This window comes from Triturus cristatus, chromosome 5_2 (assembly GCF_964204655.1).
Source record: "Triturus cristatus chromosome 5_2, aTriCri1.1, whole genome shotgun sequence".
Taxonomy (NCBI): Eukaryota; Metazoa; Chordata; class Amphibia; order Caudata; family Salamandridae; genus Triturus; species Triturus cristatus.
In genome coordinates, this window is record NC_140588.1 from 502,383,161 (window position 1) to 502,395,360 (window position 12,200).

The following is a 12,200-nucleotide window of genomic DNA, read 5'->3' on the forward strand; positions in this document are numbered from 1 at the left end:
ATGTTAACTTGTGTTCCAAATCATCGAACCTCATGTATGTAGGCTCATGAACATTCAAATAAGTATATTATGTTTATTTCATAAACTTAAACGTTAACAGACAGAAGCGGATACTAAAGGTGGTCAACAGGATTCAGTGGCAGTTGCCAAAGAGGAGGTTGCTGGGAACCTTGGAGAGAACAGGGCGTGAGGTCAATGCACCCCATGTGCGTGTCCTAATCCAGTGCTTAGTTGCTGCCAGTCGGGGCCACCAGCACTTATTTTTGGGGACCGGCACTTATTTTTCTGAGAAAAACAAACCGCAAAGGAGGAAGAGAAAGACTGAACAACAGTCACAAAGGCAGAAAGCTGGAACCTGCAAGAGCGATATAAGGGGTCAGGAAGAGACTGGCAGTGTATTCAAGAGGCACGCAGTGTATTTAAGACTACCAGCTTTGGGATTCGGCATGCTGGCATTTAATTGTACCAGCCCCAGGCTTCTGACCAGCGCTTTGGGCACCGGAACGAATTGTTTTACAAATTAAGCACTGCCCCATCTCATAAACACTGACTATTTCTATTGCTCCATATATAATAAAGTTTGGATGACGAGTCATTTAGGGTGATTAGCTACTTTACTGCTAGAACTTATACGTTGGATCTGTGGCTTAGGGCAGTACTACATGCTGAAAAGTATATATGTGTGACCATGTGCTGCCACAGCCACACACTCAGAACTAGTGCCAGTGCACTCTCGATTCAGGCCACAGATGTCACACCTTTTTGTAATCCACAGACCGACCCCTCTGCCTAATTCCCCAGATGACAAAGGGATATCTTGGATTGCCAGGTGGTGACAAGGCAGCCGCAGCTTTAGCACAGAAAGAACCTGCACGCCCTCGTGATACTCGAACAGGTGTCTGAAACTTACCTCCAGAATCGAAATCTGAGAAAAGTCTTTTTCTTCAAAATAGGCATGCGTAATCAGTTGAAGCTTTGCCTGCAGTAATCCATACAGCGGCTGTGAAAACAAAGACCATTATATGAAGGAACGTACACAACAGCACATGACGAGAAAACCCATAACTAACTTGTTTTCAATCTCTAGACACTTGTTTTCACGATTCATATTTTGTTTAAAACTGTATTCCATATTAAAATACCCACCATTTCCAGTACAAAAAAATCAGCACTACTGCCTGACGTTGAGGTTAAAATGGCTTCATTCCGGTGCCAGTAATAATGGGCCTGATCTGCAAGAGAGGGCCAATGAAAAGAGAATGGGCCATAATCAGCTTTTATTGCCTGGCAGAAAAGGGCAGCACGCCGGGGTCAGCTGCTCTACTTGCCGGTGTGCCCCTCGCCCCGGATGTGCCATGCTGCAGCTCCTGGTTAGAAAACGATAGGTGGTGCTCAAGCACGGCCTTCGTTCAAGCTCCTCCGTCTGATCTGCGTCATCGCCGACGTGCGACGCGCACGTGCCAGAAATCCTCCCACTCCAAAACACAACACCCCGTTGTTTAACCCCTTCGCCGCGGCAGGAATTCCGCCGCGGCGCTGGGTGGGGGGGGGTTTGGGGCAGTGCGGTGGCGCGGTGCTCGTGACGGAACCGCTCCGTCACGAGCCACGGTTGAGCTGTGCTCATGACGGAGTGGTTCCGTCACGTCTCCGCCCACTGCGCTAATCGCCTGCACAGGCGGGGAATTAGCGCCGCGTGGGCGGAGCGGCCGCCAACGGCCGTAGCATGACGGAACCACTCCGTCATGAGCACAGCGCAACCGTGGCTCATGACGGAGTGGTTCCGTCATGAGCGGGGAAGGGGTTAAAGACCCCAGGAATGGTGAACCCGTTTTCCTACTCGCATTCACGGTTCTCAAGCTTCCCCGCCAGAAAGTTAAGCGCCAGATGTGCAAAACTAACAAGAATTGGCATAGCCAATAGGTCTTGCCTTTGACAGTTGATGTTGTTGCACCAAGGATATTGTGCTGCATAACTAAATACTTATAAGATCTCGAAGCCGAGACCTATTGAATATGCCAATGCTTATTTTACATGGATTTCACTGAACTATGTGTTAAAACCACGTGTTTTACTGAGGGAAGTGCGTTTACTTCACTTGCTGACTTCAAAGCCTAGTGAAGCAGGTTAACAAAACGTCAAGACAAATAAGCCAATAAAGTCCTTTTTTTGGCTAAAAACAAGTCGAAGGTGAGAAAAACTGTATTCCGACGTGCAACATAATAAGGGGATTTTAATTTCTTTTATTTCCCCAAAAAGTATTTGCTTGCTAAACGGCAACGTAGCGTTTATGTTTCTATTTTTTTTTTAAACATTGATAGATTTAGTCTGTAAATGTGTTAATCTAGGAGACAGCTATTTTCGAACAAAAAGATTATTTATATGGTCCTACAGAATGGTATCATGGTTGTGACCAGTATCTGTGAATGTTCTTCTGTCAGAGAGTGAGTGAAGTGGTCGAAATGTAGGGATATTAAGCTTCACACAGAAACAACGCTACTTCCTAAGCATTCAAGTTTTGTTTGCTTGTATTACGTCATAGTTGCAGGGCTTTTTGCACGTTTTGCAATGATAAGTTTTAAACAGGAGAAAACGTATGCAAATATTTGCATTCTTTAAGTAACTGGTATAGCGGACATAAAACTATATATTATTGAAACGCCTAAGCGCGACCTTACCAAAAACAAATATTACACTTTGTAGGATTGCACTGCAGAGTAGTAGGTTGGCTGGCTGGAAAAATTGATGAAAATAGTAAATGGTGGCTACATAAATAAACCTATGGATGTAAGGATGGATGAAATAATGAATAAGCATAATAGATGCTGAATTGAATGGGTGGGTGGGTGGGTGGGTGGACAGGTGGCTGAACGAGTTAATAGATAGGTGGGCGGATGTTTTTGTCACCCTGTTGTGATAGGCTCATTAACAATTGTTACGGTACCTGCGAGATGGACATGCACTTTACGCGTATCTCACGTTGTGTATGGTGTACACGGGGCTTTAAGTGGGCTGAAGAAAGTGGGAAGTTCCTGAAAGGAGCGTGGCTTAAACATATACAATAAAATCGAGCACCAATCTGCCCACGTATTTGCACAGAATCCCACCTGCATCTGGCACAAGTGATCACCGCTATTTGCTGAGAGGCCAAGGATTAAAAGGCTACGTATTCTGAACACCTTTTTGACCTACAGGCACTGAGTTCCACAGCTCATTTGTGCCAGTTATGAACACCTGGCTATGACTGAATTCAAATTATGCACTAGGCGAGAGTAATGTGCTGCCTGAAAAAAAAAGTAATACAACATCCGGGAAAAATGGAACACTCGTAGGGAATGCAAGATTAAGCAATGCTTAACAACAAAAACACAACAACCCCGTTGGTTTAAAGACCCCCGGAATGGTGAACCCGTTTTCATGCTCGCATTCACGGTTCTCAAGCTTACCCGCCAGAAAATTATGCGTCAGATGTGCAAAACTAAAAAAAACTTGCAGAAGTGGTTTTACAAAGCGTACAGTTCACAAAACCATAGGCTTAACACCCGCAAAACAGTGTGTTGGAATTTACAACGTGTGCTTTGCGCGTCGGAAAAGTCTTTCAAAGTACACTTTGCAAACCACAGTGAACTGCCTAGGCCAAGTGGCATACGGGTGGGTGTCCCCGTCTCTTTTGAGAGATAGTATGTAATACATCAGTGATTTACAACTGAACCCCCAGCCCCCGTCCCATGACATTAACTGAATATTAACATTTTAATAAAGCAGCCCATGTCTCCTTCAAGTAGCAGTGGATTCTTGAAAAACAAGCATTGGCATAGCCAATAGGTCTCGCCTTTGGGACCCTATAAGTGTTTAGCTATGCAACAGTTAATATTGTTGCTTTAAGGATATGTGCTGCATAACTAAATACTTATAAGGTCCCAAAGGCGAGACCTATTGGCTATGCCAATGCTTGTTTTATGTGGGAAGGTTCTCCAACTTAATTTTGTTTTAGTAGGGATTCAAGAGACGACCACAAGTGAAAATGAAATCATTTTGCCTCGTCGTCGTCTTTCGAAATCCAACCCCACCTGCACCCACTGCTCTTACCTAAAAGGGTCGCGGCTGAATTTCACCCAAAGCTGCCTTTGCAAAACCTTTCCACTGGACTTATATTTTTGAACAACCGTACTCCGTCTAGCAGTAAGACGAGTCCAGATTTGAAGGGATGGTTTGTAGCAAGCTTGGGCCGACTTAGAACAGCGCAGTCTCAAGAGGGCTGAAAGGCAGTGAACTGGAGGGACGCCAGAAGAGAAGGAAAGGAAAGAGAGAGAAAGAAACGTATGATATAGTGAGTGGAGAGACAGAATGAGGGAGGAGAGAATGGATGGAGACAAGGAGAATGAAACATGACAGTGGGGGGATTCCCCCTGCAAAGGAGAGGGGGTAGTGACAACGTATGAGCAGAGAACAGAAGAATGACGTGAAAAGAGAAAGGACGGAGAGATTGGTTAAGAGAAGAAAGGAAGTGGAGAATGGAAAGATAAGATGTGAAGTGAAGGAGAGATTATGAATGTATGGGGACATGGGTGGGAAAGAATGAGGAGAGAGAATATGTATAAAGAGAAAGTATAAGAACAAGAAGGGACAGGGCGGAGAGACTACTGCCGATCTTGCCAATAAGCATTGCTGATGAGAATCAAATTGTTTACAGGAGGAGAGCGACTGAAAGAGAAGAGGGGGGGGTGGGGGAGAAAGGAACCGGATTGGGCCTGGAGCACGGCAAAATGATTACAAACGAGATTGTCACTTAATACCCTAATGAATTGATCTGTGCTTCACTCCCGCTCCCCACCCATACTTACAACCCCCCTCTCCCCCACAAACTTATCGGCTGCGCTGATGGAAGCCTCAACGATGCAGATGCCACCCCCGGGGCCAATCACCGCGGCTGCAGCCGTGTGCCCAGCAGCACTGCCAGGGCTGTGGTAAGGGCACCACATTGGCACCTGGCACCTGCCAGAGAAGTCCAGTGGTTGAAACCCGCCTGCAGGTGGCACCGAGGGGCAGGCAGTTCAGCAGAGCTCTGTCGGCAGAACCCCCCACCCCCCAAGGAACATGTGTTGTAGAACTGGCTGCAACATAAAGGTGTCTGGGACTGCTATGGTACACGAGGTGAAGTAGACAATTCTAAACAAGCCACTTAAATAAAATAGTTAGAAGTGAGAAAACACTGTGAAAGCCGTACAAGTTATCTGCGATACACCGAGTGGAGCATAAGGACTGCTACAGACACGCTACTCTGAAAGAGTAAATCTCCTCACATACCGTATTGCCACCAACAAGGCTAAGCGTGGTGGCTATTGTCATGACAAACAGCCCTGATAAAACATGTAAAAGGCAGCATAGTCATTGAAATGAAAAACAATACTCCAAGTTATTGATGAGAGAACGTGAAAATAACGGAGCTTGATTAGCGGACATGAACACCCGCCCTCCCCAGCAAAGCAGTCCCATGCCTGCCCCCCTTGAGTAGTCCCTTTCGCACCAGCTTGTTGCAGGACACCAAACTGGATTGCAAATAGAGTCTAAGACCTCAGAAAGGAAAACTCTTGCGCAAACACAACTCTCCACCGAACAGATCCAAATAGAAACTTGAGGACTGTAAATTAATTATATAAAGAAGCGAGACCGCTAAAATGAAAAATGATCGTGCTGCATAACAATGTGCCCCGTGGGAACTGCAGGTCAGCAAAAAGACAGAAGTGGATGCCTGCTTGTGCTGGGGGGACTGCAGGGTGCACGCTGGTTCTGAGCTATGAGCGAAGCGGAATTTTCGTTGCTATAGCAACAAAATGGCGTGGGACTGTCCACAGTCCCTACAGACACGCGCATTCTGTCTGCTATGGACAAATGGCAAAAGCGGCCATGTTTTTCCATGCAGGCGCGTACATAAAAGCCCTCAGCAGAATCGATTCCAAAAGGTACTCGCAATAGCAAGAACAGCGCATGCGCTGGTTTCGCTAGGCGTGACCTAAAAAGTGTGAGTTCAGTGAAAGGAGGAAAGTAGACAGCAGGTCCCTCACAGGCCCCCATCCTTGTTTGCAACTATTCGAAATGATCAGCAAACAGACTCTTGTCCCATGAAAAGGAGCTTTTGTGACTCCTGCAAAAGGGCATTTTGTGCAGCGACTGAATAGTCCATCAATCGCAGCACAATTTGAAGGTTAGGCCATAAAGCACTCACCGTGTAAAAAACACTGACTGGTTGAGACCTCACCAGGCCTTAGAAACCAGGGCGGCTGAGGTTAGAAAATCATTCATCAAGAGGGAATTACAATGAATACGCACAACAACATTTGACAGAACAGGGATCTGGGAGCCACAGAACTCTTACTGAGCAGGCAAATGACAGTCATTATGGCCAGCAAATCAAGTATCATAATGGGTGTCTAGACCTCTACATTCCATTGTTTGGAGTAATCATTTTTGCATTTAACAGCCACTTGTTTAAAGGGCAAGCTCTGCTATAGTCATGATTTGATCTTATATGTATTCAAGGATCTCATGTGATCTCCAGGATGACCGATTAATCCTAACGAGAGCCGATCAGTACAGATTTATAAACATTCAGTTTATTATAGCCAGAGAAGGGGCCAAGTGTTGCACTTTTTCTTCAAGGCTCTATATCTTTCGACTTTTAACACCAGGAGTACCACTTTAATACTTTAAAAAGTCTGTATGCGTCATCCCAGTAATACATGTATCTGGTGTTACTGTCCTCTGTCCATAGCGTTCTTAAGGAGCCGAGGAGCAGATCCTCGGTTGTGTGAACTGTTACACTTCCTTCCCACAGGGCACTAGCATCTGCCTAATGTCTGCAGAATCCGCCAACCGTTCCCAAATACTCTTCTGCATCATTCCATCCAATTCCAAGCTTCCCATTCTATTACACAACTTATTCCTGAACACTCTCCAGATTTCGGATACTGAAATCACTAGCTGACTCTCTGCTTGATAATATTAGTCAGACAGCTAGAAACTGGGGATCAAGTTTGTTATTTTTGTTCATGTTTAAAAAAAAAAAAAGACAAACCTGAGCTCCGTATGTAGCCAAAGGATACGCAGCCAACGAATGATACGGAGATAAGTTTACAAATACTAAAGAGACGAGATACCTGCTCTTAATCAGTTGCAAAGATACAAGAGATGTTTCAACATATTCACATCTCCCTCGTCTGCTAGTTCCTTGACCCATACATAGATTTTGTAGTAAAAACTCTCCAGGTCTAATCTTTAGTTATTATTTTGATTTATTTATTGCGTCATTATTCAAGTATCCCACTGCTGATTAAATATCTTGAATTTAATTTATTGCTTTATTATGTATGTATTTATTTATTTATTTTTAGGTACAGTAAACCTAACAGAGCACAGCAATTGTATAGCAAAGCAAACACAACATTTGAAATGACATTTATCCACCAAATTGATTATACATACAAGAAAATCCTTAATAGCAGAGTCGTCAGTATTCCAATAAATAGTCACGAAGTATATTAAATACTATTTCCAGATGGACTACTAGGCCTAAATATTACAAAAGCTAAAAGACAGCTAGTCACCAATAGCCACTAACAATTGTGAGAAGCAAACATAGGAAGATGGTTCATATTCAGTATGAGCAATGTATCTGCGGCCCTGTAGGAAACTGGCTCTCTGTGCAGTGTACTAAAATGAAGTACACTATGTAGAGAGTGCGGAGAATCCCCAATGGGTATGCAGAGGTATAAAAAGATAATACTAACTCTCTTTTTGTGGTAGTGTGGGCGAGCAGTTAGGCTTATCAGAGGGTAGTTTTAAGTATTTGTTGTACTCACAGAGGCATTAAATGACACACAAACTTAAGAATAAATCTAAGATCAATTTGTAAAAATAATTTTGACTTTTAAATAATTTTGAAGACCAAGAGCGCAGTTCTAAGGTAAATACTTTCAGAGATACAATTTTGCAAAAATATATCACTTCTATGCGCAATTAAGCACCATAGGAAACGATGGGGAAAAAGCAGAAAAATGCATAGAAATTCAGGCAATGCTTTCACGAAGTTCACCTTCTCGTTTTAGGTCGATGTCAGGACCAGATTCAAAGTTCCAGCAGAAGAAATTTGGAAGCGTCCCAGATCAGCCAGGAGCAGAGTGCTGAGGTCTTAGGAGCTGGTGTGCAAAGACAAAGAGGGCCACTCAGTTGTTTTGATGTCCCTTGACGGGTGCTTGCTTCTAGTGCTTTGGGAGTCCAGAGGGTACTCTTCTTTTTGTTTTTTGCCGTTAGGGGTTCGAAACCCAGGGTATTGGTACACCGCGGCTCCGGTAGGGTCTGGTGTCTCCAAACTTGGGTGGGGAGACAGAGCTGAAGTTCCAGAGCGGTTGTACCTTCTCTTGCTTCGGTGCTGCATCAGGGTCGTCGGGGAGCACCAAGTCAACAAACTGGCCATCACGGAAACGGTGCCTGCTGTGTGCAGGGAGTGATACCTTCTCTCCAAGGGAGCTTCTCTCTGATTTCTTGAAGGCTGGAGATACTCCGGGGTTCTTGGAGTCCTCTCAGGTTTCAGGATGACACAGCAGCAGCGACTGTCGAGTCCTTGAAGCAGCAGGCAGGGTTTGGTGCCTTTTTCTTCTGCAGCAGGGCTTCAGTTCTCGAGCAGGAGGTCTTCTTTGTCCTGGTCTTCTCTTGTCGGTCGAATAGGATGTTCAGGTCTCGGCGTGCCACCTAAATACTGAATCTAAGGGCGTTAGAAGGGGAGACAGTAGTAGTAGCCAATGGGCTACCTACCTTTAGAGTGTCTACACCCTCGAGCGAAAACTTCCTGTGGGAAGAGGCACTACCCTAGCCCTGATAGGATGTTTTGCCACCACCCTAAAATGGAGTTATTTCAGGAGAGTGGTTCACATCACCTGCCCCGATCTAAGGGTGTAAGCTAAGTAGGGACCCTCCTCCTTAATCTAACAAATGTTCCCACCTTTCCTCCCGCCAAAAGTGGAGCAGGAAAAGGGGCTTGGCTCCCCCCCCCCTATCTGGAGGCTCCTGGGCTGGATTTCAAAGGCTTCATCGCCTATGAAGCTTTCCGCCCAGGAAGGCCATCCTGTCCTGGAGGATGTGAGAAGTTCCCCGGCTGAGAGCAGGCTTTGCCTCTGTCCTCTGGGAGTGCTGGCTCTCACCCCATGAGGTCAGAAACAGGTCTGGTAGTGGCAGGCTGGTGAAAATAAGTCAGGAACTACACCAGCGCTTGGTAGGTTTTCAGAGGACCCTGATTCCTGTGTGAATGAATTATTAAATCGACCACTGGTATCAGTGATGATTTATCAAGACAAGATGTTTGGTACCAAACATCTTGGAAATCAGTGAAGCTTTCATGGAGCTAGGAAACTTGTGTTGACAAGTATCCAGCCCAGGCACTCTCATGGGTTACCTGTGCACTTACAAAATCTCTGAATAGATTACACACTGCTCAAGCAGATATGCCCTCACATAGGATATAGTGCACCCTGCCTTCGGGCTAAAGGCCGGTAGTAGATGTGATTTACCTATACCATATGCAGTGTTTCGGAGGCATGGCACACAGGACTGTGTGCCATGTCAACTCTTCGGATTAATCTGCACCAAGACACGCAGCCTGCAATGGCAGAAAGTATAGCCTTGGTGAGGGGTCCCTGGGGTGACACAACCAGTGCTGCAGTCCCAGAGGACCCTCTTCAGTACTCATGCCCAAGGTCCAGGGATACCATTTACTAGGGACTCACAGGGGTAACTGAAGTTGTACCAATTGTGGTGTAGTTTCTGTGAAAGAACACTGGTACTGGGAACCCTATCAGAAGGGGACCCAGTACTCTACAGTCAGAGTTGCATCAAAAGCCAGGCAAAAAGTGTGGGGGGGGTACTGCAAAAGAAACCCAGTTTCCTACAAGCCTTTTTAAAAGCAAGTAGCTTCTTGTGTCATGACTGGGTGTCGCAATGTTAGTCAGTCTCCTTCCAAATCTCTGGGTTCAGAGCTGTTTCCATAGTTGGATCCGGAGTGACCCTAATTCTCCAACCCTTTGGTGACGCCGCAGTAAATTGGCACATTTAAGAAGGCCATGCAGTAGAAATCTGGGGTTCTTTGGGCCACAAAGATCTACAGGTCCCATCAGACAGGTTACTGCCAGAAGATACGTCTTCAGCGCCGTCTGACCCCCTTGGATCTTGTATGTGTTCTGTACCAGCTTCGATACAGGCTTCCACCCTGGCTCCATGACCTATGCTAGTCCCTCTCTTGTCGATACCGGTACTGACACTGCCAGAACTGACACTGCCGGCACCGGGAGAGGATTCAGAGCTGTTTCTGATGTCTAACCCTGAACCGTTTTCAGCTCAATCATAACCAATGTCATGTTTTGAAATGACTAAAGTGCAACTAGTCACCATACAGCCAAAGTATGATCCTATGCCTCCATTAGGACAGACATGTAAATTGTCTTTTTGGCTTCAATTCTGGCCAAATCTTGCCAATACCCAGAGATTAGGATGTCGGAATGGGAAGGATTTAACCCCATATTAAAATGATGGTAATTTTTTCATGGACTTCTAAGACGCCAGTGGGGTTGATACTTCCCCTGATAAAGGGTTGAACTTGCCATTGGGACTTCCCATGGGAGACAGTGCATGATTTGCAGTGATAATCCAATGAGCAACTGAGTCCACATCTGAGCACTGAGGTCCTGACACGTTAATTGGCACCTGGTCAAAGCCCTGTTCTTGCCCACCAGTGGACAGGCAGGTTGCCAGACGTGACAGACTGGTATCTGCCAACCCTGATTAAGTCTCAAAACATCCTACTCCAGAGATTCTAGTTACTAAGGCTTCAGCCGGCAAGGTGAACTCTAATTCATTCCCCAAAGCTCCCCCAGCTAGGGAGCCTAAGAGAACTGAGGTGTTTGGAAAAAAATGCTCTCTTTGGCAAGCCTAACATGAAGATCGGCCAATGCAGTCTGCTTATAATGCATCATTAGGGACATGGCCAGCGAGTTCTCGTCAGTGGACCCAGAAGACTTTAGGCGCAAACAATTCAGGATGGTCAAGGTGCGGCCAAATACAGGATTCATGCTGCCCTTGATACTACTGATTGCCTGGGAAGGGAGATTGACGCCAGTGTGGTGCTCTCCCGCCATGTGTGGATGCACTCCACAGTGTTACCTGGAGCTGTTCAGACCTCTCTCATGGTTATGCCTTTTGATGGCTCACATCTGTTCTGGGAAATAGCCAATTCTGTCCCGGAAGGTTTCAAAGAAAGCAGAGCCATAGCACACCAAGAAAAACTGAATTGGAGCTGCATCACTGCTAATCAGAAAAGTCCATAAAGAATTATCCATAAATATTGAAGAATCATAGTTCAATGAAGAAAGTGGCTGTAACTACAAGACGTATAATGTTACTTCTTTATTGTTCAGCTCATAAGAAACCTCCAGCCAACGCATTTCGTCCCTTTTACATAGGACTTCTTCAGGGCACTGTCAATATAAGGCAACAACCAATCCACTGGGTTGTGACAGAGTTGTGAGAATTATCTTAAACCAAAGCTGTTGCTAGGCATCTGTTCAATGCTATAAACTAAATATCCAAGTCGAGCTGTACAAATAAGTTGGTGTAATCCAATTCCCAGTTATATGTGGGTAAAGAGAGCGTGTGGTATGATAGCCATAGACTGGTATTAGGCGTGTAAGTTCAATTGGGACTAGAACATAATGATGGAGACTGTCCACCCTAATACGTGCACTGCAACACAGAGTGTAGCCCGGCATGCTCCATGCTTCCAAATGACCGCAAACAACCCCCTGAGTCTTTTGACCCCTACCAAACAGCTTCCTCACCAGTTTAGGAAATTCTGAGTTAATTGTAGGGAGCTGGCATTTTAGGCAATGCAAATCTGTCTACCACTGCTGCAATCATGCCAGTCCTTTTTAAGGCCAAGGATGTGGCTGTGACCGGCAACATGCAGGCCTACAGGGGTATAAGGCCTCTCAATCCCCTTCCCCTGCAACAGTCACCAATTTGCTTTAGTTTGCCATTAGTAGCACACAACCACCATATGGGAGGCAGAATCCAGAATTTTCTCCCAGGTGGCGGTCTATCATGTCTGAAAGATAGATAAATTAAACGTTCAGCGTGGCTATGCCCTACCATTTCTTTCT

General features: G+C 45.5%; 1 protein-coding gene across 2 annotated transcripts in view; it reads right to left on the reverse strand.

Moving 5' to 3' along the window:
- The window catches only part of AVL9 (AVL9 cell migration associated), a 425,217-nt gene that overhangs the window by 150,344 nt on the left and 262,673 nt on the right, over window positions 1-12,200 (reverse strand). For both annotated transcript variants that reach the window (XM_085607507.1, XM_085607508.1), the window contains exon 5: window positions 911-1,000. In XM_085607507.1, the coding sequence (XP_085463633.1) occupies window positions 911-1,000 (90 nt within the window). The remainder of the gene's footprint in view (window positions 1-910; window positions 1,001-12,200) is intronic.